Raw genomic sequence first — 26,583 nt, 5'->3', positions numbered from 1 at the left:
AGATGGATCACCTGAGGTCAAGGGTTCAAGACCAGCCTGGCCAATATGGTGAAACCCCATCTCTACTAAAAATACAAAAATCAGCCAGATGTGGTGGCGTGCACTTGTAATCCCAGCTAGGGAGGCTGAGGCAGGAGAATCGCTTGAACCGGTAAGTGGAGGTTGCAGTGAGCCAAGATCACACCACTGCACTCCAGCCTGGGCATCAAGAGTGAGAATTTGTCTCAAAAAAAATTTACATCATTCCTTTGGGGTTTTTGCAGGGCTGGTAATGGACTGCTTACCAACTTAAAAAAAAAAAATTCTTAAGTCTTTGAGAAAATATTTATGCTTTCAGCTCTTCCCCAACCACTCCCATAAAGCAAACAGAAATGTAAAAAGGTCACTTTGTAAACTCTTAAAGTGCCCATAGAAAGCTCACTACCTGAAACCAGCAGTTGTCCTAAGCTGACCATAACTCAATAGAATTAGAAATCAGTAACATATTTTTTCTTTTCTTACAGGAAAAGACAAATTGAATTTAGCATGGAGTTAAGCAAATAAATCTGTAGTGGAGGAAATACAATTTCTCCTCAAGCCTCATAAGTTCATAGCTGGGACAGATCCCTATAACAAAAGACAGATTAACAAGAGAAAAACAAGTAATTTTATTAATATATGCAGTGTACATCACACAAGAGAAAACTCAATGAAAAGATAAACACAAGTACTGGCTTACAACTCTAAATTATATAGCATCTTCCACAAAGAATACATTTCAGAGAAGTGTGACAAGACGAAAGAAAGCAGTCTTAGGCTTCCAGAGGCAGAAACTGCGGGAAGGTAAATATATGGCAAGAAACTAACGGTAAGGTTTTTTTGTAGATTCCTCTGGTGCTGTCTCAGCTGATTAGAGCCATCTTCTCATTTTGGTATCAGGAAAGCATCTTTCTCAAAGAAGTTTGTATGGCTTGCTACAGGTAGAAAAGGACAGTTAAGATAACCATTTCTGCAACTACTGTTTCTCAAGTACCTTTAGCTTGAAATAATCAGTATGCCAAATCAGCGTATTTGGGGGTGGCATGTTCGAATTTCCTTCAGATAAAAAGAACAGAAAGGTCAGAATCTGGCTCTTATATAGTAACTGCATGACAGATGTTGCACTTGAAAAACTGATACTTGGAGGAACAGCTATAAATATGCAAAAATAATTAAAACAAGATTCTAAAATGCCATAAAAGAGAACAAATTTCAGTTGGACTAAACATCTAAATGTTAAAAACAAAAATTTTGTAACTTTTGGAAGGCTGAATAAGACTATTTTTATGACATTTCCTATACAAAAACCAGAAAAAGCAAATCATTATGAAAGATTGGTAAGATTACATTAAAATTTAAAAATTCAAGATTTCATAACCATAATATGAAGACAAACCAGACTAAAAAAGATAATTGAAACATACACAACAGATCATTAGTATTCAAAATATGTAATATCTAAAAACTGACAAGTAAAAAAACAACATAGAAAAATTAGCAAAAATGCCTGTAATCCCAGTGCTTTAGGAGGAGGCGAGATGGGAGGCTCGTTTGAGTCCAAGTTTAAGGTTACAGTGAGCTATGATCCTGCCACCACTCCAGCCTGAGCAATAGAGTGAGATCTTGTCTCTTAAAAAATAATAATAATAAAAAAATAAAAGATATGGCCTCAGAAATCACATACTGCATTTGCTCAATATCCTGGTAGTTAGAAAAGTCAGCACTGTAAAATGCAGGAGAAGGCTATACTGGGGCATGAACACCAGGAGGACAGGGATCACTGGGGCCATCTGGAGGCTGGCTACCATATACATAAAACGTATTTTGTAGCGGTTTTAAAAAATATATTTGTATTAAAAATATAAAAACACATGCTAGAATATATGCCCCCTCTAGAGGTTACCTCTGGGGACTCTGGGGAGGGAGGAACAGGACAGGATCAAAGAGGTAACAAAGCAAACTTCAAATGTATCTAACATTTGCAATTACATATATATGTCTGTCTGAAGAAAATACAGCCAAATGCTAACATTTATTACATCTGCGTGGTAGAAATACATGGATTTTCTTGAAATCATTTACCTTTCCTGTATCTTTGAAATACGTCAATAAAAAGTTTTAAGGTAATGAATCCAAATAAATGGAAATAAAATGTGCTTTTAATAAGAATTTATTTTTACACATTTTAAAAACTGCAATTTTCAGGACATATAAGAATATTTTTCTAATACTGAAATAAGCATATCTTTGGTATAGAAATCACACCCTATGTGTGATCTTTAACTAAAAAAACTAATCAAGAACTATGACCTAATATGTTAAACAAGACTATTATTTGCCCATCCATCTGTCCCCTCTCATAGCCCCATTGTGGGGCATTAGAATATAGTTCTGTACCTATCTCCATATCTACAAAGAATTAAGATGTCATATCAAAAATGTCCAGAAGTTATATATGGTAGAGAATTAGGTGGCTTAATCGTTGACACACAATACAAAACACCAAAAGCAACATAAGATACAGGATGCAAAATAGAACACTGTCACTAAGGTCAAATAATACCAAAAAATCACATCATTTAAATTTGATGCATTGCAAACAAAGTAACTTCTTTAGAATTATTATGTACACAACTTGCAAAGCTCAAAAAGTAACAGCACAGAGCCATAAATCTGATAAGGCACTTTAAAGATAGCTATCAAACATATACAAATATCAAACACTGTTAAACTGCAAAAGCAGTAACCACAGAAATAAATAGGGAAAAAATATGCATTCTTTCTAGACAGTCTTTCCTTTTCTGAAGTAAAGTCTTTAAAAAAAAAATCAAAGAAGTACAAAAAATATTTATCATATATTTTTAAAACCTATCATCAAAGTCCAAATCTCTAAAAAAAGAATGTTTTTCTTCAAGTCAAAAAAGTTCAGATTCATACGTTTCCTAGAAAAACAATGACAGTCTTCATGCTAAATATAGGAAGAAAAAAAAGCTTTTAATTATGTTTGTTAACTCTTTTATTCAACAAACATTTAGTGAGTGTTGTGTGACCCTGTTTTAGGTGCTGGGGATATAGAATAAAGACACAATCATTGGCTGTAGACAACTTAGCCTAATGGAGCTGGATCCACCACTGGCAACTTTAAAGTTACCTCCCTTGGTCCTTAAGATGAAACGCAACTTCAAACTCTGCCATGCTTAGCATCTTGTTGCAAAACAAATAATGGTCTACCTAGTTTGCTACTGGTAGCACTGTGGCTCTATTAATATTAACCGTCTATTGATGAAGTTAACTTTCATAAACGATTCTGTGAAAGTTCAGAGGCGTAAAGTATTTAAGGACAAACAAGTACTGGTCCGCAACAAAAATAGCATCGGTATTCTGCTTTCACAAAAACCAAGAAAAATTTCATTCTGAGTATCTGCAGAACTGCTGGACAGAGGTCATCCTATACGTGTGGTACATGTACAAATACGACATAAGAAGAAGTATGAATTATTGCAGTCATTATTAAACAATGAAGTATGCCAAATTAGTCACCAGGTTTCAAAGAATCATAGCCTTCTTTCAAGAGATCCCGCCACGTTTTAAGGAAACGTGCATTTTCTGTACATTTGAAGGCAAGTTCTTCCACTTGAGCTGATACTGCAGATGTGGCTTCAAGAAGTTTGGTTAATGAAAAGGCTGCCTAAAAAAAAAAAAAAGTCAAACATAATTTTATTTTTAAAATTCTCATCTCATTTTATAAGCAGTCTAAAAATAGCTTAAGGCTTTGAATCCAATGCCCATGTTATTTTCTTTAAAAATAATCAATTTTCAAACTAAAGCACTGGCTCTTTCAGGGAACCTAAGAAATTCTTTAATATTGCGTAGACTTTGAAGAAACAGGTCTGCTTGAAAAATATCCATTATGTCTGAGACATGACAAATCAGTATTGTTGTTTTCTTTTTTTTTCTTTCTTTTTTTTTTTTTTTTTTGAGAAGGAGTTTAGCTCTTGTTTCCCAGGCTGGAGTGCAGTGGAACCATCTCGGTTCACTGCAACCTTTGCCTCCCGGGTTCAAGCGATTCTCCTGCCTCAGCCTCCTTAGTAGCTGGATTACAGTCATGCGCTACCACGCACGGCTAATTTTGTATTTTTAGTAGAAACAGGGTTTCTCTATGTGAGTCAGGCTGGTCTCGAACTCCTGATCTCAGGTGATCCACCCGCCTCAACCTCCCAAAGTGCTGGGATTACAGGCATGAGCCACCGTGCTTGGCCCACTGTTGTTGTTTTCTATGAAAATACACTACAGTCTCAGCTCAACAAGATAACTTGGACCCCTTGACACTAAGTGCCAGAAGTATCTGAGGGATTTCATCATAAATAATTCTTACTGCTATTTGGGTAACATGGACATTGACCTGTGAACAATTTAAACAATGAAAATGTATAGATCAAAGAACAGAAACTCTGAGCTCTGACAAATAACATCAAAAAATCACACACAAATGCAGAAAACACTCAGCTCCTGGTGGAAAATTCACTTTTCAGCCAAACGTTTTCTTCCCCAATGATATAAAATAAAACAGTGTTCCTCAATAACACATTAGCACTTCATTCTACATATTTACTTGCAATCAGTTTGTTCTGCAAAAATAAAAGCTGGATAAGTACTCTAGTCATCCTTAAAAAAAATACTTGCGGAGCAATGTGATAATCTAGTTCATCCCCTAGTTTCCAATCTGCAGGAAAGGTCAGGCCACAGAACTCTCCCAGAAGGTTACACCCTACATACCTCATTCCACTTGACTCACTCAAGAGAACATAAAATTCCCCTTGCCTGTCTTCTCCCCTCCAGTGGTGTGTGAGTTAGGGTTGGGAGGTAGGGTGCTAGTTTCTGGGGATTCGAGATTTAACAGAAACTATCCTAAGTATGCATTCTAGCAATCATACAAAGGGAGGAGTCCTGAACTAAACCGTCAATGAAGCCAATCCACATGACCTAAGCCCTTCAAGCTGGGTCCAGCGCTAAGCAGGCCTGGGGCAGACAATGGCATTATCAGCTGTCCCTGGGCAGGTGGCCAACTAGAACAGCAGGCTCTAAGTCCCATGGAAAGAAACCACAGCCTGATCCTAAGCACCCACAGCCAGCCAGCAAACCCATGCAGTGAAAACTATTCTCCGATGGGAAAGGAGGACGCAAAGAGAGCCAGCAACAGGCAGCGCAGAGCTGCGTGGCTTCGGGTTACTGAGGATGATTGAAACCAGAAGGCGAGACAAAAAGAAACCAGTGAGGGGTGGGGCGGGTGGAGGGATAACCCCTTAAGACTCCTCACCACTAAATCTAAAGGGGGAACCCTCAGAGAGGGGTGGCACTTTAGCTGCTGGCATCCCCCCCGCTTCCCGCCCGCACGCTCTGGGGCGCAGAAGAGCCGGTCGTCCCGGGTCGTGGGGGTTGGGGGACCGATTCCCTAGCCTCGCGAGCCCCGCCGCCGCCCGTCTTCCCAGAGGCGCCGAGGGGGGACGCGGTCCCGACACCACACTCACGTCTCCGATCTGCAGCTCCACTTCCTCCAGCGGGTCCACCGTTCGGCCGCTGCGCCTGCTCGGAACTGGCCAGCCCAAACTCACTGGGCCGCCCGGGGAAGATGCTGCAGAGGCGTCTGAAGAGGAGGGAGAAGAAGGAGGCGGCGGGGGCGGCGAAGAAACCTGCAACTCCTCAGGGTCGGCCATGGGGAAGGGTTGGGACTGCGGAATCCGAACCGAGAAGCCGAACCGACACCCACTGTCTTTTAACCACTCGCGCCCAAAGCCGAGAGGCCCCGCCTCCTAACGCCACAAATCCCGCCCCGTCTCCTCGTGGGTCTCAGCCCTGGACCACAAAGACGTTTCATTTTTCGGGACAGCCAATCATATGAGTCAATTCACCTTAGGCAGCTCACAGCTCCTGCGCGAGCCTCCAGTCGTTCTCGAAGGGCGCTCGTAGAGAAAACTACACCTCCCAGGAAACCGTGTGCGTCGCCCCGCCTTCTACTGCCTTTCACTGCGCGTGCGTTGTGCTGTGGGATTCGCGGACCCCTCTGGCCGCGCTCTGGCTGTTTCACCGCGCCCCGGCTGGGACTTGGAGTCTCTTTATCTTTCCCTGGTTTGGTACATGACCCGGAAGCCCCGGCTGGCCGCCGCGTCATCCATGGCGCCGGCGCAGAGCGAGAAGGAGGTGGGAACGCCGTGAAGCAAGAGCGGTAGGCAGAGCGGGGAGGCGAACTGCAGCAGAGTTCTTGCTTTCCGGCAGGTGATGGCGCCCCTCGCGGCCTAGAGGTCCAGCGCCCGCCGCGAGCAGCGGACAGTCCTCCTGTTGTGTCCGACCGAGAGTCCTGGTGACTTTGAACATGCTGGTGCCGCTAGCCAAGCTGTCCTGCCCGGGTGAGAGGGAACGGGCGGTGGGGATAAGTGGAGGAGTTAGGGCAAAAGGGACAAGGCCGGTCCTGGGGGCTGTAGGCACCTGTCGCCCCTTCTCTCATCAGCTTTCTCAGGCTATCTAGGGCAAAGGTCACGCTCTGTCAGCCTGGTGGGGGACCCTGACTTCCTCCCTCTGGGGTTGCCCCAGTTGGTGGAATTAATATCTAGGCCAAAGGTCAAGGGCGGGGAAAATTTGTCAACATGCCCTCGGCATCACCACCACCTGTCAACACACACACACACACCTCGGTGGACTCCTGAGCTGAGGCTTCCCAAATCCTGGTTCTAATCCTCAAACCTTTGTTGGAAATGGAAAAAAAACCGTATTTGCCCAGTTTTTCTCCCTGGTCCTGACCTGACTTTCGTCTTCGCAGCCATCCTAGTTCAGTCTAAAGAAATTGAAGTCTGATCTGTCACATCATGGTTAACATTCATATGTTGACCAAGTCACTCAAGTGTATCTGGAGCCAGTTTTTCTGCGTTGTCTAAAATTAACTCTTAAGGGCTGGGCGTGGTGGCTGACGCCTGTAATCCCAGCACTCTGGGAGGCCGAGGCGGATGGATCATCTGAGGTCAGGAGTTCGAGACCAGCCTGGCCAACATTGTGAAACCCCATCTCTACTAAAAATACAAAAATTAGCTGGGCGTGGTGGCCCACTCCTGTAATCCCAGCTACTCAGGAGGCTTAGGTAGGAGAATCACTTGAACCCGGAGGTGGAGGTTGCAGTGAGCTGAGATCGCATCACTGTACTCCAGCCTAGGTAAAAGAGCCAGACTCTGTCTCAAAAAAAATAAAATTAAATTAACTCTAAGGGCTTTATCGTGTTATGGGTATTCTTTGAACCACCGTGACAGATGAAGTTGGATGGTCTTTTTAACGTTTTGCTTAAATTTTTGTTGTTGTCGTTAATTCAAACAGAAAAGTTCCCTAAAGGATCTCATATTCTGTCATAACTGGCTTAATTTTTTTCTATCTTTAGCTTACTTAAGTTTTGGTGATAGAATCATTAAGTATAAATATTGCAAATTCAAGGATATTCTTATGAAATTTCATGAAAGTAGAATTTTGTTAAATTTGGCTTCCATATATTAAGAAATTAGAACTTTGTTTAAATTTCATGTCACCCATGCATTTTTTGCTGCACTTAATGTATGGATAAGATGGTGTTTGGAACGTTAAAGTAGTCAGATGCTATCTGCCTTAGAGCCTAATTTAGATGCAATCAGCCTTGGGCCCCGTGCTAACCAAATTCCACTACCATTTCTGTTTTCTTTGGATGGCAGTTCATTGCCATTTTCATAGCCTGCTGGCGTGAAAGATGTAGACACCAATGTGCCATCAGTGTGACTTTGATATGGTGATGCTATGAGTTCAGTGGACTTTGTGACCTCTCTTCTCAACCACGGAGACTGAATATTCAAATGTCTAAAGTGAGATATCAGATGTGTTTTCAGAAAAGGGGTAAAGGTTGTGACTTTTTTTTTCCAATCCTTTGGAGAAATTCAGATTACACAGTTCCAAATATTTTCAAGAAAATCAGTAGCTATACAAGCAGTAGAAATAGTTTGTCATATGTCAGTCTTCAGTTTTTAGAAGTAAATAACTTCTATACACTAAACTACAATGCATTGAAAACTAAATATTTTAAATATTCATTATAGTGTATTTGAACTCTTGAACTGAGTTCTAGAATATCTTTATGTATTTAATATACTTTTTTTTTTTCAAAATTTAGGATAGGCGAATAGTTATCTAAGGCTTAAAAAGTGTTCCCAATATTATAGCTTTTTTGTTTTTTGGGTTTTTTTTTGACAGTCTTTCTCTGTCGACCAGGCTGGAGTGCAGTGATGTAATCTCAGCTCACTGCAACCTCTGCCTCCCGGGTTCAAGTGATTCTCGTGCCTGAGCCTCCGTAGTACCTGGGATCACAGGCACCCACCACCATGCCTGGCTAATTTTTGTATTTTTAGTAGAGACGGGGTTTTGCCATGTTGGCCAGGATGGTCTCAAACTCCTGGCCTCAAGTGATCCTCCTACCTCAGCCTCCCAAAATGCTGGGATTATAGGCATGAGCCACCATGCCTGGCCCCAGTGCTATAGTTTTTAGTATGCGTAAGTAAGTTCATTTCTTTGCCACTTTAAAAAAAAAAAATGACCAAACACAGATTTTTATTGCCTAAAAGATTTGCCTTTTCACAGAAAATGACTCTGAAAAGCATTAATCTTTTATAGTACCATGTGTCAAGGACTATCTAATATTTAGTCAACAAATATGTATACCTAACATTAGGTTTTCACATACAACAAGGTCAGTGCTTTTGGAGCATGCTATCTGCTGCAGAATACAGACAACTAAGGACATTTATATTTTTACCCTTTTTTGGTCACATAAATGGTTTAAATTTTTAGTCTAGTGATATTGTAACTTTTTAGATTTTTATCATTCTTAGAAAATAACTTTGAAAATCCTAGATTCTAAAAAAAAATTACCTGTTTTCATAATATTTTTGTGTGTGGCTATAAATGCTCTTTTTTATAACAGCTTTAATAAACTTTAATAAGATATGTCACACATCATACAATATATACTATTTAAAATGTACAATTCAATGGTTTTTAGTATAGTCAGAGTTGTGAAACCATCACTGCAGTCTATTTTAGAACATTTTCGTCACCCCAAAAAGAAACTATTCACTCCCAAGCCCCTTCCAGCCTTAGACAACAGTTAATCTACTTTCTGTCTCTGTAGACTAGCCTATTCTGAATATTTCCTGTACGTGGAAGCATATACTATGTTGTCTTTTTGTGACTGGCTTCTTTCACATAGCGCATTGTTTTCAAAGTTCTATGTGGTAACATATATCAATATTCAATTTCTTCTTATTGCTAAATATTTCATTATTTGGATATATCACTTCTTACCATTTATTGATCAACATTTAGGTTGTTTCTACTTTTTGGCTGTTATAAATAATTCAGCTGTTGGCCAGGTGTGGTGGCTCACACCTGGAATCCCAGCACTTTGAGAGGCTGAGACAGGCAGATTGCTCGAGCCCAGGATTTCAAGACCAGCTTACACAACCCAGTGAGACTGCTTGTCTACGAAAAAATAGAAACAATTATCCGGGCATGGTGGCATGCACCTGTAGCCCTAGCTACTCAGGAGGCTGAGGTGGGAGGATCACTTAAGCCTGGAAAGTCAAGGCTTCAGTGAGCCATGATCACATCACTGCATTCCACCCTTGGTGACAGAGACAGACCCTGTCTCAAAAAAAAAAAAAAAAAAAAAAAAAGCTAGGAACATTCATGTGCAAGTTTTTGTGTAGAAGTATGTTTTCATTATCTTAGGGATAGACTTAGGAATGGGTCATATGAAAACTCTATGTTTAACCTTTTGAGGAACTGCCAGACTGTTTTTCAAAGAGACTGCATCATTTTTACATTCCCCCAGGAGTGTATGAGGGTTCCAATTTTTCCACATCCTTGCTAACTCTTGTTATTGAAACTGCCCAATGGGTTCTCCTTGCCCACTACCCAGACAGAGCCAATTTATCAAAACAGGAGAATTAGAATAGAGAAAGAGTTTAATTCACACAGAGGCAGCTGTACAGGAGACCATAGTTTTATTATTATTCAAATCAGTCTCCCCAAAAACTTGGAGACTGGGGATTTTAAGGATAATTTGATGAGTAGGGGGGTCAGAAAGTGGGGAGTGCCAATTGGTCAGGTCAGAGGTGAAATCATAGGGAGATGAGTTTGTCCTCTTGCACTGAGTCAGTTCTGGGGTGGGAGCCAAACGACCAGATGAGCCAGGTGCCAGCTGATCCATCAAGTGCAGGATCTGCAAAATACCTCAAGTAGTGATCCTAGATTTTACAATAGTGATGTTATCCCCAGGAGCAATTTGGGAAGGTTCAGAATCTTGCCACCTCCAGCTGCATGACTCTTAAACCATAATTTCTAATCTTGTAGCTAATTTGTTAGTCCTGCAAAGACAGTCTGGTCCCCAGGAAGGAAGGGGGTTTGTTCTGGGAAAGGGCTGTGATTGTCTTTGTTTCAAAAAACTAACTATAAACTCCCAAAGTTAGTTCAGCCTACTCCCAGGAATGAACAAGGACTACTTGGAGGTTAGAAGCAAGATGGAGTCAGTTAGGTCAGATCTCTTTGACTGTAATAATTTTCTCAGTTATAATTTTTGCAAAGGTGCTTTTTTTTTTTTTTTTTTGAGACAGAGTCTCGCTCTGTCACCCAGGCTGGAGTTCAGTGGCGCAATCTCGGCTCACTGCAAGTTCCGCCTCCCGGGTTCACCCCATTCTCCTGCCTCAGCCTCTCCGAGTAGCTGGGACTACAGGCGCCCACCACCACGCCCGGCTAATTTTTTATATTTTTTAGTAGAGACGGGGTTTCACCATGGTCTCGATCTCCTGACCTCGTGATTCGCCCGCCTCGGCCTCCCAAAGTGCTGGGATTACAAGCGTGAGCCACCGCGCCCGGCCAAAGGTGCTTTTATTATTGCTTGACTTCTTGACTATAGCCATGCTAGTGGATGTAAAGTAGTATCTCATGTGGCTTTGGTTTGCATTTCCCTGATGGCTAATGCTGCTGAGCATCTTTTCATGTACTTATTGGTCATTTGTATATCATCTTTGAACAAGTGTCTATCCAGATCCTTTGCCCACTTTTTAATTGGGTTATTTGTCTTTTTATTACTAGATATAAGAGTTCTTTATATATTCTAAATATAAGTCCATTATCGGATATATGATTTGAAAATATTTTCTCCCATTCCACGGGCTGTCTTTTCATTTTCTTAATGGTATCCTTTGATGCACAAAAGGTTTTAATTTTGATGAAGTGCAATTTAACTGTATTTTTTGTTGTTGCTTATGTTTTTGGTTGTTCTATCAAAGAAACCATTGCCTAATCCAAGTGTTGATGAAAAAGCCAAACTCCGTAAACTATTTGAAGAGATTAATTCTGAGCCGAATGTGAGGACCATGACCCATGATACAGCCTCAGGAGGTCCTGAGAACATGTACCCAAGGTGGTTGGGTTACAGCTTGATTTTATACATTTTAGGGAGAGAAGTTACAGGCAGAGACATTAATCAATACATATAAGGTTTACATTGGCTTGGCCTGGAAAAGCAGGACATCTCAGAGTTCATGAATTTGTGTTGGGCCACATTTAAAGGCATCCTGGGCAACATGCGGCCCATAGGCTGCAGGTTGGACAAGCTTGCCTTAAAAGGTATCAGACTCTTAGTTAAATCTCTCCTAGATCAGGAAAAGGCCTAGAAAGGAAAGCAAATTCTCCACAGAATGTAAATTTTCCTCACAAGAGACAGCTTTGCAGGGCCAATCCAAAAATTATGTCCATGAAATATATTTTGGGGTACAATACTTTGATTTCCTCTAGGGCCTGTTGTCATGTGATGTTATACCAGAGTCAGGTTGGAGTTGTTATCTTATTGCTACAAAGAGTCTGTTCTGTCAGTCTTAGGATTTCAATATTAATGTTAATGCTGGTCAGTTATGTCTAAACTCCAAAAGGGAGAGGGTATAATGAGGCATGTCTGACCCCCCACTTGCCATCATGGCATGAACTACTTTTTTGGGTTTCTTTGGAATCCCCTTGGCCAAGAAGAGAGTCCATTCAGTTGGTTGGGGGCCTTAGAATTTTATTTTTGGTTTACACAAGGTCACAAAGATTTACACTCATGTCTTCAAAGAGTTTTATGGTTTTAGCTCTTATATTTGGGTTTGATCTTTCTTGAGTTAACTTTTTTATCACCATAATCTTTTTTTAAACTTTTTATCTTGAAGTAGTTTTAGATTTACAGATGAGTTGCAAAGATAGTACTGAGAGTTCTCATATGCCGTTTGCTGAGCTTCATGTCTTATGTAACCATAGTGTAATTATCAAAACTAAGAAATTAACATTGATGAAATAAAGTTAATTAAACTACAGATTTTATTCAGATCTTCTTTTTCTGTTCCAGGATCCGGTCCAGGGCACAAGGTTGCCTTTAGTTGGCAGGTCTCCATAGTCTACTTCAATTTGACAGTTCCTCTGTCTTTTCTTGTGTCCCAAGACCTTTACACTTTTGATATGTACTGGTCGAGCATTTTGTAGAATGTCCCTCAATCTGAGTTTGTCTGATCATTTCTCATGAATAGACTGAGGTTAAAGATTTTTGGGGATAAATACCACAGAGGTAAAGAACCCTTTTCACCACATCGTATCAGGGATACATGGTATCAATATGTCTTATTGCTGGTAACATTAAACTTGATCACTTGCTTAAAGTGTTATCTGCCATATTTCTCTACTGTAAAGTTAACATTTTTCACTTTCCATTCTCTACTTGTTAGAAGCTACCCAGTAAGTTCATCCCACTTCACTCAAAGGGAGGAGAGAATTGAAGAATTTATGGATATATCACCATCTTTTTTTTTTTTTTTTTTGAGACAAGGTGCTTGTCGCCCAGGTTGGAGTACAGTGACGTGGTCCTAGCTCACTGTAGCCTCGAATTACTGGGCTCTAGTGATCATCGTACCTCAGCTTCCTGAGTAGGTGGGACTGCAGGTGCATACCACCACATCTAGCTAATTTTTTTACTTCTTATTTTTTATTTCTGTAGAGAAGAGGTCTTGCTATATTGCCTAGGCTGATCTTGAACTCCTGGCCTCATGCAGTCCTCCCACCTTAGCTGAGATTTACGGTCATGAACCACTGTGCCCAGCCCACCATAGTCTTTTATACTTTGAACTTTCCCTAATAAAATCTTCGATCAAATATAATTCATTTTGACCTAGGGAGCAGAGTATACTTTTTTCTGAATGGCTTTCTAGCTATCTCTGCACCATTTAATGAGTAACCATTTCTTCTCCCTAATTTGAAATGGTTTCTTTATTATATACCATATACCTATGTGTATTCTATTTCTGAACTCTTTATTCTTTTTTTAATTATTCTATCCCTTCTCCTATAACAGACTTCTAATGAATATAGCTCCAAATATAAGTTTTTATATCCGTCAAGAGTGGTGTCATGGGAGGACTCTTTATCTTTTTTTAATGATAGGGACGATTATCAAGATGAACAGGGGCTGAGAAGGGAGTCAAAATTGAAGATCAGAAGGGATGGTATCAGATGGAGGAATGTCTCTAGACAACGGGAGAGATAAGCCTTGTCATCCAGCTAGAAAGATTTACCCCAGTGGAGAAGAATATGGTCTGTTTCACTATATTCATTGAGTACAATCAATGGGAGAAAAGACATCTCTTCTGCTATAAACTGAGATAATGAACAAAGTGTGGGCACAAATACAGATTATATTAGAAGTTACTGCCAAGGAGTTGAGAAAATTCCCATCTAATTGCTTCTGTCTTTACGAGGTTTGATGCTAGGGTACCTGCCCTGGATAAGGGAAAGAAGAGGTGGAGTTGAAGGTTTGAGGACAACAGAGAAGGTTCACTGAACATTTTTGCAGATAAATTTTTGCACATTTCTGTTCATTTCCATAAAATACTTTTTGCTGACTCAAAAATGTATACATTTTTAAGGATATCAGAAGATACTGTGGCCAGGCGCAGTGGCTCACGCCTATGATCCCAGCAATTTTAGAGGCTGAGGCAGGCAGATCACTTGAGGCCAGGAGTTCGAGACCAGCCTGGCCAACATGGCAAAACCCCATCTATACCAAAAAAAAAAAAAAAATCCAAAAATTAGCTGGGTGTGGTGGTGCACACCCGTAGTCCCAGATACTCTGGAGGCTGAGGCGTGAGAATCGCTTGAAACCAGGAGGCAGAGGTTGTGGTGAGCCAAGATTGCACCACTGCACTGCAGCCTGGGTGACAGAGTGAGACTCTGTCTCAAAAAAAAGAAGAAGAAAAAGAAGAAGATACTGCCTTAAGAACCTGACCATAAAACCAAGTTTGTGCTTAAAGCCATTGAGCTAACACAGTTATTATACTCCATATTACTCACAAAGTGTTCAGCTTTCATGACTAATCCATAGTTAAGCCTGACATGAGCTAAATTGAATAAATTTGCTTATTAGTTTTAAAATATTTAAGATTTGAAAACATTGCTTTATGAGAAAAAGCTATTCAAATTGTTCACCTAGGAAAAATTATAGTCTATTTCACTGTACTCATTGAGTATAGTCATTCATTTATATTTTTTCAGTCTACTGAAGAAAACTAAAGGAAGATAATAATTTTCATAATTTTTGTGCAGCATATCAGTGCTTTCATGCCTTAAAAATTAAGAAAAATTATCTACCTCTATGTGCTACGAGATGGTCTTCAACTTCTACTGTGCCTCGAATTACTACCCATTATACTATTTATCCCCGGGATAAGGACAAGAGATGGGAAGGTAAGTAATAATTTGTGTACAGTTCCTGAGACTTTTCTGGATACTTTGTTTCATTTTGTGGAGGAGAGTATTATATTTTTCATAACTTAAAAACATCTGATAATATTTTATGGCTTTACCAAGTCACATGCTGCATAATGACCCTTCAGTCAACAATATGACAACATTTATGATGGTAATCCGTTAACATTATAATGGAGCTGAAAAATTCCTATCACCTAGTGACATCTTTTAGAACATAGCTTCAAGACCATCGTAGCTCAACACATTACTCAATTATTTGTGGTGACTCTGGTGTAAACAAACATACTCTACTGCCAGTTCTTTAAAAGTCTACCATATACAATTATGTACAGTACATAATACTTGATAATAAACCACTGTTACTGGTTTATGTTTTACTGTATTATACTTTTATCATTATTTTAGAATGTACTTTTAATTTTTTTAAAAAGTTAACTGTAAAACAGACACAGGCAGGTCCTTCAGGAGGTATTCTGGAAGAAGCTACCATTTGCATAGGAGATGACAGCTCCATGCGTGTTGTTGTCTTTGATGACCTTGCAGTGGAAGAAGATGTGGAGGTGGAAGATATTGATGATCCTGACCCTGTGTAGGCCTAACTAATGTGTGTGTTTGTGTCTTAATTTTTAATAAAAGAGTTTAAAAGGTAAAAGGAAAAAAATTTTTAAATAGAAAAAAACTTACAGAAAAATGATATAAAAACCATTTTTTGTACAGCTGTACAATGTGTTTGTGTTTTAACTAAGTGTTACTACAAGAGAGTCAAAAAGTTTAAAACATTTAAAAGCTTATAAAATAAAAACATTAAGCTAAGTTTAATTTACTGATGAAAAAATTTTTTATAAATTCAGAGTAACCTAAGTGTATAGTGTTTATGAAGTCTATAGTAGTATAATGTCCTTGTCCTTCACATTCTCACGGCTCAGTCACTCACGAAGAACAGCTTCCAGTCCTGTAAGTTCTATTCATGGTAAGTACCCTGTACAGATATACCATTTTTAAATATTTTATACTGTGTTTTTGCTGTACTTTTTCTGTGTTTAGATGTGTTTAGTTACATACATACTATTATGTTACAGTTGCCTACAGTATTCAGTATAGTCACATGCTATATAACTTTGTAGCCTAGGAGCAATAGTCTATACCGTGTTGCCTAGGTGTATCATAGTACAATCTAATTTGCGTAAGTATGCTCTATGATGTTTGCAAAAGGGCAAAATTGCCTAATGATGCATTTCTCAGAAAGCATTTCTGTCATTAAGCGACTTGTGACCATATTTTACACAAGTAAATATTTGCTAAATGTATAATAATAAATCTCAAAGCCAAGAATTAGTTTATGGAAACTGAAATAAAGTATGTACTGGAACAGAACCTAAGAATATAATCATACTAATACAGTAATATGCTTAATATAATTATTGTGCAAAACACAGGGAGAATTTCCATAAATAATGCTCTAAAGCACAGTGGATATTTTTTAACTGTCATGTGATTTATCATGTGATTATTGGGTCATATTAATCCTAGAATTTTTATTTCTCCCAGGAGTGAACATGGAAAGGTTTGCAGAAGAAGCAGATGTTGTAATAGTTGGTGCAGGCCCTGCAGGGCTCTCTGCAGCTGTTCGTCTAAAACAGTTGGCCGCGGCACATGAAAAGGACATCCGCGTGTGTCTAGTGGAGAAAGCTGCCCAGATAGGAGCTCATACTCTCTCAGGGGCTTGCCTTGATCCAGGTGCTTTTAAAGAACTCTTCCCAGACTGGAAAGAGAAGGGGGTATGACAAATTGTTTTTTATACAAAGTCTAATCTTTTGTAATTGTATTTCAGTAATTGTTCCCAAATTACTGGAATATAGGAAACCCTCTTCATGTAACTCTGTCTTTTTTTTTTTTCCTTTTTTGAGACGGAGTTTCACTCTTGTTGCCCAGGCTGGAGTGCAATGGCACGATCTCGGCTCACTGCAACCTCCACCTACAAGGTTCAAGTGATTCTCCTGCCTCAGTCTCCCTAGTAGCTGGGATTACAGGCACCTGCCACCACGCCCAGCTAATTTTTGGTATTTTTAGCAGAGACAGGGTTTCACTGTATTGGCCAGGCTGGTCTTGAACTCCTGACCTCAGGCGATCCACCTGCCTTGGCCTCCCAAAGCGCTGGGATTACAGGCATGAGCCACCACGCCCAGCCCATTTAACTCTAAGGGAATAATTATATACTTTTTAAATTAAAAAAAAAATTATATCAGAATTGTAATTTATGATATTAACAAATATTTTTGTGTAATGCTTTCTACATGTATTTATGTAATGGATATATGAGAAGATAACTTGAGAAGACCTTTGAATATTTCTTGGGAGGCATTTTGTATTTTGAGGGTATTTTTAAACTTGTTCTTTAAGTCTTTGTATGATTGTTCTTAATAAAGTAATAATTTTGGGGACAATGCAATATCTAAAGCCAAAGAGGATAACCTGATTTTCTGAAGAAACATATTAATATGGCTTCCCATAACCTAAGCAGAAAAACCACAGGTGTGATATAGACCAAGAGGACCAAGTCCAAGTTTTATTTTCTTAAATAAAATTTGTATGAATTTGGCTAAAATCTTAGACTGTTAATTTTTTCTTCTCTAAGATGGGTTATATTATACCTGTCCTACCTCCTAGATTAGATTATTCAGTGGTTGTGAATATACTTGCAAAGATCAAAAATTATATAAATATCATCTGTATTCTTTCCATATGGAATAAATTGAATTCCAAAAATTTCATCTGTGCTCTCCTTTCTGAAATATCAAGCTCCCTTAAACTAGAAATACTTTAATTGGGCCCAGTTGAATTTATCCTTTTGATATTATATCAGAAATGGATATTATTGAACTAACATTGACATAATATCAATTCTAATAGAAAATGTTTTTCATGTTGAAGCCCTTTATTGCTTTGGCACCTTTTTTTTGAGACGGGGTCTCACTCTGTCACCCAGGCTGGAGTACAGTGGCACAATCATAGCTCTCTGTAGCCTCAACCTCCGAGGCTCAAGTAGTCCTCCCACCTCACCCAATCTCAGTAGCTGGGATTACAGGTGTGCGCCACCACACTCAGCTAATTTTTGTATTTTTTTAGTACAGACGGGATTTTTGCCATGTGGGCTCAAATCCACTGGCTTCGTCCTCCCAAAATGCTGGGACTACAGGCCTGTGAGCCACCACACAGCCTTTGGTGCCTTTTAGTGTGTATACCCAGCAGGTACAGTGTCAAAACATGTTAATTTTCTTTATCCAAAAGGAAAATAAAACTTCTCTTACCTTTCACCAACCAGGAAGTTTCAACTTAGAGCCAAGCACCTTGGCTAACCTCTCTACAGAGACAAAAAGACATGATGGTCACATTTCAAAGATGTTTCCAAGACTCCCAAGAAATATATTCCTGGGATGCAAAATTGGCAAGAGGTTTGTTTAGATTTTTAAAAGATTCCCAGCTGGCTGGGCGTGGTGGCTCATGCCTGTAATCCCAACAGTTTGGGAGGCCAAGGGGGGGGTGATGACTTGAGGTCAGGAGTTTGAGACCAGCCTGGCCAACATGGTGAAACCCCCTCTCTACTAAAAATACCTGGCCAAAGTGATGAAACCCCCTCTCTACTAAAAATACAAAAATTAGCCCAGCATAGTGGCAGGTGCCTGTAAGCCCAGCTACTTGGGAGGCTGAGGCAGGAGAAACACTTGAACCCAGGAGGCAGAGGCTGCAGTGAGCCAAGATTGCACCACTGCACTCCAGTCTGGGTGACAGAAAGAGACACTGTCTCAAAAAAAATAAAAATAAAAAAAGGTTCCCATACATTTCAGACAGAGAAAGGATTTATAGTGACAAGTTTTATAAAGGAAATGCCAAAAAAAAATTAGGGGGGAGTTCTTTTTTTGTCATCAGAGTACATTTTACAGTTTTTTTGTATTTATATTTACACTTGCAAATATAAACTAAAAACATTTCTTTTTCTTCTTTTATTTCTAGGCTCCACTTAACACTCCTGTAACAGAAGACAGATTTGGAATTTTAACAGAGAAATACAGAATTCCTGTGCCAATTCTTCCAGGTAAGGTATAGTGAATATTCATAGAACTATGGAATTCCACAGCTGGAAGGAACTACATTTCATCTGGCGAAATTTCCTCATTTTGCAGATGAGAACTGAGGCCCAGATATTTGAAGGACTTATCCAAAGCTATACAGCTAGCTGGTGGGAAAGCAGGACTAGAACTCAGTTCTTTTGTCTTCCAGTCTAGAAGAATTGAGACAGCCTTGTAAGCCAAGCAGGAATTTCTAACTTAGTGCTTTAATGTTGTTTGTAATGTAATAAATTAGAACTCTAGACCAAAATTGTAGAAAATAAGTTGAAAGTGTGACCATCAATATAGCACTTACGTAGAAATACATATTGATTCGAAATTTTAAAGTATTTATGTTTTTGTAATGTCTTATCAATAAAAAGTCAGATTTATAAATTAAGCATATATTTATAGGGCTTCCAATGAATAATCATGGCAATTACATTGTACGCTTGGGACATTTAGTGAGCTGGATGGGCGAACAAGCAGAAGCCCTCGGTGTTGAAGTATACCCTGGTTATGCAGCTGCTGAGGTTTGTATAGTTTTGTTTTGTTTTTAATATTCGTAGGAACTCTCTTTTTTTAATAAGTGGTGAATTTTATAAAGTTGAAGAAATAAATATTTTTTAAAAGCCATGGGATTTTAGAATTATAAGATTAGAAGGAATCTTTAAAGTATCTAATCCAAAGAGTACTTGAATTCCTGATGTTGTACCCCCATCAAGTGATTGTCCAACTTACGATTGTTCACCATAAGGGATGAAAAATTGTGGATTGTTGGTAACCTCTTCCTTATTTTGAACAGAACTTACCTACAGTTTTATACTATCCAGAACAAATCTATGCCCTCTTCCAAGGACAACTTTCTAATTATAATTATCCTCTGCTCCCTCTTCCTCCCTATCTTTACTGTGGAATTTTTTTCTTTCCCAGTGTAGGGGTGGTATAGGAGTTAAGGGAAAGGTTTGTCTCTGCCCTCTGAAGGTTCACCAGAAATGAACTGACAATAGACAGAGTAATAGGAGAAGAAGCATACAGATTTATTTAACATGCATAAGCACAAGAGAATGATGACCCAATAACCCAGTGAGGTCCAAATGCTTATCTACCCTTCATCAGAAGGGAAGGGGAAATTGGGTGTTTAGCAATCTTGAGAGGAAGTGAATGATTTTTAGGGAGAATGAATGCACCCAAGACACAGAAATTAACTTGTAAATGATTCTCTTTGGAATTTGAATAAGCCTGAGAGGCAGGCATGATCTTATGAAAAAGTGTTTGTTTAGGTGTAGCTGCTTATTTCTGTTTTCTTTTCTGAAATACATATTAATAATAAGATTTCAGGAATGGGATAGAAGACCATTGTGTTCTCTTTGGCAGGTCCAGTCTTAAGGTAGAGAATGAAATTATCAGAGAAGAGCCGCATCCAGTGCTTTAGAAGAGATAGGATTGAAAGACAGGAGGAGGGGAAGGTCAGAGAGACCTTGAAGCTGCTGCTTTGGTTTAGCATGCCAGAGTGCCACATTTGAGCCTATCATTTTCTGAGCCCCAGTAGCAGAAAGGTGTGATACCCTTCCTTACCCATCACAAGGGTCACAGCTGACACTCCTGTAACAAAAGACAGGGTAACAAGAATAACATAACACATTTATTTAACAAAGTTTTACATGATATGAAATCCTTCAGAAATAAAGGCCCCAAAGACCCAGGGGAAACCATTTTTATGCTTAGGTACAATAAGAATGGACAGCCATGTTGAAATGTGATTAGACAGAAGGGTATGATCTAATGGTAGCAGACTGAGAGAGGAAGCCAAGCAAGGCCTGTCTGTTCACATTCTCTTTGGCCTTTTTGTGTAGCATTTCTTCCTCTGAGGTATGGCTGGAGCAGAACTCCTCTGGAATGAGAGTTTTCAAGGGGAAAGGGAGAAGTAAGAAAATAACCTTTCTAGGTTTTATGGCCTGTATTAAGGGAGAGGAGTTCTGGTTTCTATGACTCTCTTTGAGGAAGAGGAATCCTGGTTTCTGTGACTTGCTTTAGGAGAGAAAGAGGGATGGGAGAAGGTTAGAAAGACCTTGTTTCTGAGGCCTTCCAGTCTTTCTTCGGTTCTAGGTACTCAGCATAGGGGCTGAGTGCCAAGGGAAGACTTCCCCTCACCCTCTGAAGGTTCATAGAAAACTCACAAGAGGCAGGTTAGTAGGAGGAAAGGCATACAGGTTTATCAGCGTGCATGAAGGGAATATTACAGAGTGATTACCCTACCACACAATGGGGTACAGTTATATGCCTTTCTTGGTAGGGAAAATGGAGATGGGGAAGTATGGATGACTTTAGGGGGATAGTAAGTGATTTTTAGGGGAATTCAATGGGCTTGAAGAACATACAGTGACCTGGGACAAAGTCTCTTGAGCCTGCAGAGAAGACAGTGGTTTCTGACAGAAGGCTGTCCAAGTTTATAGACAGACTTCAGTCATTCTTCCTGCAATATGAGTTCCGTTCATGAAAACTCAGGAAAGGGACCAGAAGTAATTGTTTGCTTCTTTGGTAGGCCCATATTTTAGGAAGATAAGGGAACTTCAGAGAACAACTTCATCCTGTGCTTTGGGAGAGACAGACGATTAAGAGACAGGGACAGTTGGCCTGGTAAGGTCAGAGAGACATTGAAGCTTCTTCAGTTCAGCATGTCAAAGCACCATATTTTGGGATATCGGTTTCTGAGCCTCAACATCAGCATGCCAGGAACATACTTTTTAGGGTATTATCTTCTGAGCCCCAGCACTAGCTTAAATATTCTCAGTTCTTTCAGCCATGATGGTACATAATTTGAGTTTTGAGTCCTTTCAGTATTCTTGCTGCCAACTTCTGAATGGATCCTCTTTTTATCCCCTTTACAAAGCAGCACCCAGAATGAATAAACCACTTCATGTCTAGTGTAGAACTGTTATCTTCTCCATTCTAGAAACTGGTCTTCCATTAATTCCCTCAAAGTAATTACTTTTTTGGCAACCACATCACACTATTGATTCTTATTATGCATTACTGGGGAAATTATTAAAAATAAAATCTTGGCCGGGTACGGTGGCTCACACCTGTAATCCCAGCACTTTGGGAGGCCAAGGCGGGCAGGTCACGAGGTCAGGAGATCAAGACCATCCTGGCTAACATGGTGAAACCCCGTCTCTACTAAACATACAAAAAATTAGCCAGGCATGGCGGCACATGCCTGTAATCCTAGCTACTTGGGAGGCTGAGGCAGGAGAGTCGCTTGAACCCAGAAGGCAGAGGTTGCAGTGGGCCGAGATCATGCCACTGCACTCCAGCCTGGGCGAAAGAGCGAGATTCCATCTCAAAAAATAAAAAATAAAATCGCCTGAGGACCCAGAAAAATTCTCCTCATAAATTATAAAAAAGAATGAAACAGGCCAGGCGCAGTGGCTCATGCCTGTTATCCCAGCACTTTGGGAGGCTGAGGTGGGCAGATCACAAGGTCAAGAGATCGAGACCCTCCTGGCCAACATGGTGAAACACCGTCTCTACTAAAAATACAAAAATCAGCTGGGCGTGGTGGCAGGTGCCTGTAGTCCCATCTACTCAGGAGGCTGAGGCAGGAGAATCACTTGAACCCAGGAGGCAGAGGTTGCAGTGAGCCGAGATGGTGCAACTGCACTCCAGCCTGGCAACAGAGACTCTGTCTCAAAAAAAAAAAAAAAAGACTGGGCACAGTGGCTCACGCCTGTAATCCCAGCACTTTAGAAGGCTGAGGCAGGCGGATCACGAGGTCAGAAGATCAAGACCATGGGGAAACCCCGTCTCTACTAAAAAAAGATTAGCTGGGCGCAGTGGTGGGCGCCTGTAGTCCCAGCTACTTGGGACGCTGAGGCAGAATAATGTCGTGAACCCGGGAGGTGGAGCTTGTAGTAAGCCGAGATCGCGCCACTGCACTCCAGCCTGGGTGACAGAGCAAGACTCCGTCTCAAAAAAAAAAGAACGAAACAGTTTTATTCTTGAATTAGCCTTAAACCAAGACTATGATGCGTATCACAGGCCAAGACAGAAATCTCACCCTTTTAAATAGCCAGGCAGATACAATCCATTCATTACATACATGTTAACTGTTTTTACAGATACAATCTATCCATTACATACATGTTAACTGTTTTTACTCTAAGGAAAAATTAAATGTTTTTTTGTTGTTGGGTTTTTGTTTGTTTGTTTTGTTTTTTGACAAGCAGGAAGTTACAACTTAGAGCCAAACACCTACCCAAATTCCCACAGACACAGGAAGACAAGAGGCATCCTTCTTGGTGTTCCATTTCAAAGCTATGGCTCCAAAGCCCTAAAAAAGACATTCCTGGAATGCAGTTTAAAAAGACTGCCATGTATCTCAGAGAGACAAATAAAGGATTTGCAGTTGGAAGTTTGCTAAAGGAAATGCTGAAAGAAAAGTTATTGGCAAGAAAAATTCAGTTTTTTTCTATTTGTTTTTACCCTTACAGTTTGTAAGTCAAATAAAACACATAGGTCCCTGTATTATACTGCTATAAATTTCTGTTTTCCTAACCCATATACATGCATTTGGGTTTTTGGACCCAAGTGTGGGATTTTGCATTTCTCCTTGTTAAACATTGTTGACTGGAATCAGTGTCAAAGTCACAGGTAGGTGGTTTGTAGAATCCATGATTTTCACTTTTGGAATACATACATGAACACTTATAGTCACTTGTGTCACTCTTCTTTTTCTCAGATCCTTAATGATTATCATCAACAGATTATTGATCTCTTTGCCAGGGTTTTTTGAGGGTACTCTGAGCCAAACTTCAGTTTAGTCTGTAGCCATATTCTGCTGTTGATTTGTTCGTTTTCAGGATATCAAATAAAACCTTTATATTTATATATATATATATTTTTTTTCTTTTTTTGCAGGGATTGGGTTCATATCCATTGCTGCTAATCTTTTCTTGTACTTCTCCATGCCCATGCTTTCTTATAATCTGCTGTGTAATTGCATTGTACATTTTGTACTTTACTATCCAACGAGCATTTTCCTCCACAGAGAAAACAGAAACCAAGGGTTACAGACTATTACTATTTCTCCTCATCAGAATTACACTTTTGACCTATTTTCCCCCTTTTTCTTGCTCCAAAAATAAACTTTTATCATCCTTGGTCTGTCTTCAGCTTCTTCCTGTTTTGTTTTATTTTTTGTTTATTGAAGTCTTCATTCATTTGAGACGTAAACTTTTCTGACAGTTTCTTTCTCTCCACCTTCATGTTCTTCATGTGTTACAGGCCTCCATTTCAGATTTTTTACACATGATTTGACATCTGAAGGGCACTTCTTGTTTAATCTTACTGGTTTCCCTAGTAATCTCTCTAGTAGTCTCCCCCTTTTCTTTCTCATCAAGGTTGTGGCATTGTTTTCATTTCCCATTGTGCGAGCTCTGTTCTTTAATACTCTAGAAGGGAGTACCTTAATACATGTCTCTTTATTACCTGAACATTTTAAACTGTATTTCTATCATCTAGAGAAGATGTTCACCTTCTAAGAAACCTAAGGCTGTTTACTGTTTTTTCAAGATTATTATGAATTCCAAGGTATTAATAAATTTGTTTTTATCGTTTTTAGGTCCTTTTTCATGATGATGGTAGTGTAAAAGGAATTGCCACTAACGATGTAGGGATACAAAAGGACGGTGCACCAAAGGTAAACCTTTTTAATAGTTACGTGCTTAAGAAAGCGACAAACAACAGAAAGAACTATGTGGGCATCAAAGTGAAACCCCATCTCTCCAAAAAAAGAAAACAAAATTAGCTGGGCTTCGTGGTATACACCTGTAGTCCTAGCTACTTTGGAGGCTGAAACAGGAGGATCACTTGAGCCCAGCAGTTCGAGGCTGCAGTGAGTCATAATCATGCCACTTCATTTCAGCTTGGGTGAGTGACAGAGCAAAACCCTGTCTTAAAAAAAAAGAAGAAGAAGAAGAAAGAACCAACTTAGACTCAATAAAGTCTTGCTACAAACTATACATTAATTATATAGGTGTTGGGAGGCGAAGGCAGGTGAATCACTTGAACCCAGGAGTTTGAGAACTTCCTGAGCAACATGGTGAGTCCCTGTCTCTACCAAAAATACAAAATTAGCCAGTCTTACAACCTGGTCTCAAAATAAATAAATAAATAAATAAAAATTTTAAGAATGTCAAAAAATGTGGGTGTTAGAATACAGTAATTAATATGGAATTTTTCTCTCATTAAAAAGTATAGAAGCAACTTTGAGCTAACAATGATTTAGGCAAGTAGTTATAATATGTTTAAAAATTTTTTTAAAGATAATGACATACAAATATACAAACATAAGTCAAACACATGTCAAAGATTTTATTTCATTTAGTTAAGGAGAGAATCAGTATGATGTTACAACCAGTGCAAGGAGAATTCAAACATATACATATTTATAGGCCATCAATCCACTGCATTAACCAAATACATCAAATGAAAATAGTTTCCACAGTTTTTATTTCTCCACAATTTTCATTTCTTTGGACAAGAATCATTTTGCATTACTATCAGTAGGTAAATAGTGATATACTTTGACATGTTTGTTTGTTTGTTTGTTTTGAGACGGAGTCTCATTCTGTTGCCCAGGCTGGAGTGCAGTGGCACAATCTTGGCTCACTGCAACCTCTGCCTTCCAGGTTCAAGTAGTTCTCCCGCCTCAGCCTCCTGAGTAGCTGGGATTACAGGCACACGCCACCATGCCTGGCTACTTTTTGTATTTTTAGTAGAGACGGGGTTTTGCCATGTTGGCCAGGCTGGTCTTGAACTCCTGACCTAGTAATCCACCCACCTCGGCCTCCCAAAGTGCTGGGATTACAGGCATGAGCCACCACGCCCGGCCTTTATCACAATATTCTTAAGCACATTGACATGATTTAACATCTTTTGATAGATATAAAACTGATTCTCCACCTCCCATTTCAAAATATAAACCTGGATAATTTTCAGGTTTTCACATCTTGTATTTTTGAATCTGAAAGCAAAACCATTAGAACATAGAATTCTCACTCTTTGGAAAAGATAAGGAAAAAAATAGCTTGCTGTCCTATAATATGAACAAAACACAAATTAACATCTCAATCAACTAACCTGTCTATTCAGGTTTATTTATTTTCCGATTTCCCAACTAGATTATAAGCTCCCTAAGGATGGAGATCCTGGAGTTATTCCAATGCCTGGCATAATGCCAGGTACATATTAGGTCTTAGTAAATATTTGTCAACTGATAGTTTATCCTCCTCTCTGCCACTCTTGGAATAGAATTAGGAATCTACAGTCTCTTACAGCAGACTTTCTCCTTCTCATATTTCCTGCTTTAAAAGCAAATAGCGGCCCGTCGCAGTGGCTCACGCCTGTAATCCCAGCACTTTGGGAGGCTGAGGCAGGCAGATCACGAGGTCAGGAGATAGAGACCATCCTGGCTAACACGGTGAAACCCCGTCCCTACTAAAAAAAAAATACAAAAAAATTAGCTGGGCATAGTGGCGCACGCCTGTAATCCCAGCTATTCGGGAGGCTGAGGCAGGAGAATGGCGTGAACCCAGGAGGCGGAGCT

The 26,583-nt window shown here is 39.7% G+C and overlaps 2 protein-coding genes across 4 annotated transcripts in view; one reads left to right on the top strand and one right to left on the bottom strand.

Annotated features, from left to right (window-relative positions):
• Positions 1-669: 669 nt before the first annotated feature.
• On the bottom strand, positions 670-6,111 carry LOC116463479 (renal cancer differentiation gene 1 protein). Of its 2 annotated transcripts, XM_058434659.1 has the most exons (3): positions 5,547-6,111; positions 3,559-3,706; positions 670-953 (listed from the first exon to the last, which is right to left on the bottom strand). In XM_058434659.1, exons 1-3 carry the CDS (start codon positions 5,730-5,732, stop codon positions 904-906), a joined length of 384 nt encoding a protein of 127 aa, XP_058290642.1. In that variant the 5' UTR covers positions 5,733-6,111; the 3' UTR covers positions 670-903. The 2 variants fall into 2 exon arrangements, with proteins under 2 accessions (XP_058290642.1, XP_032002488.1); XM_032146597.2 differs by having other exon boundaries at positions 670-3,706.
• A 13-nt stretch (positions 6,112-6,124) lies between these two features.
• Positions 6,125-26,583, top strand: part of LOC116463477 (electron transfer flavoprotein-ubiquinone oxidoreductase, mitochondrial) — a 38,886-nt gene continuing 18,427 nt past the window's right edge. Inside the window, exons 1-7 of one of the 2 annotated variants that reach the window (XM_058434658.1) lie at positions 6,125-6,216; positions 6,292-6,422; positions 14,704-14,844; positions 16,417-16,646; positions 18,880-18,961; positions 19,389-19,507; positions 24,598-24,675. In XM_058434658.1, the coding sequence (XP_058290641.1) occupies positions 6,389-6,422; positions 14,704-14,844; positions 16,417-16,646; positions 18,880-18,961; positions 19,389-19,507; positions 24,598-24,675 (684 nt within the window). In that variant the 5' untranslated portion in view covers positions 6,125-6,216; positions 6,292-6,388. Of the gene's footprint in view, positions 6,423-14,703; positions 14,845-16,416; positions 16,647-18,879; positions 18,962-19,388; positions 19,508-24,597; positions 24,676-26,583 lie in introns of both variants that reach the window. The other variant, XM_032146594.2, reaches the window with a different exon arrangement.

This window comes from Hylobates moloch, unplaced genomic scaffold, assembly GCF_009828535.3.
Source record: "Hylobates moloch isolate HMO894 unplaced genomic scaffold, HMol_V3 SCAFFOLD_38, whole genome shotgun sequence".
In the NCBI taxonomy this organism is placed as follows: Eukaryota; Metazoa; Chordata; class Mammalia; order Primates; family Hylobatidae; genus Hylobates; species Hylobates moloch.
Note: the sequence above shows the minus strand (reverse complement) of the source record. Positions and strands in the feature narration are given on the sequence as shown.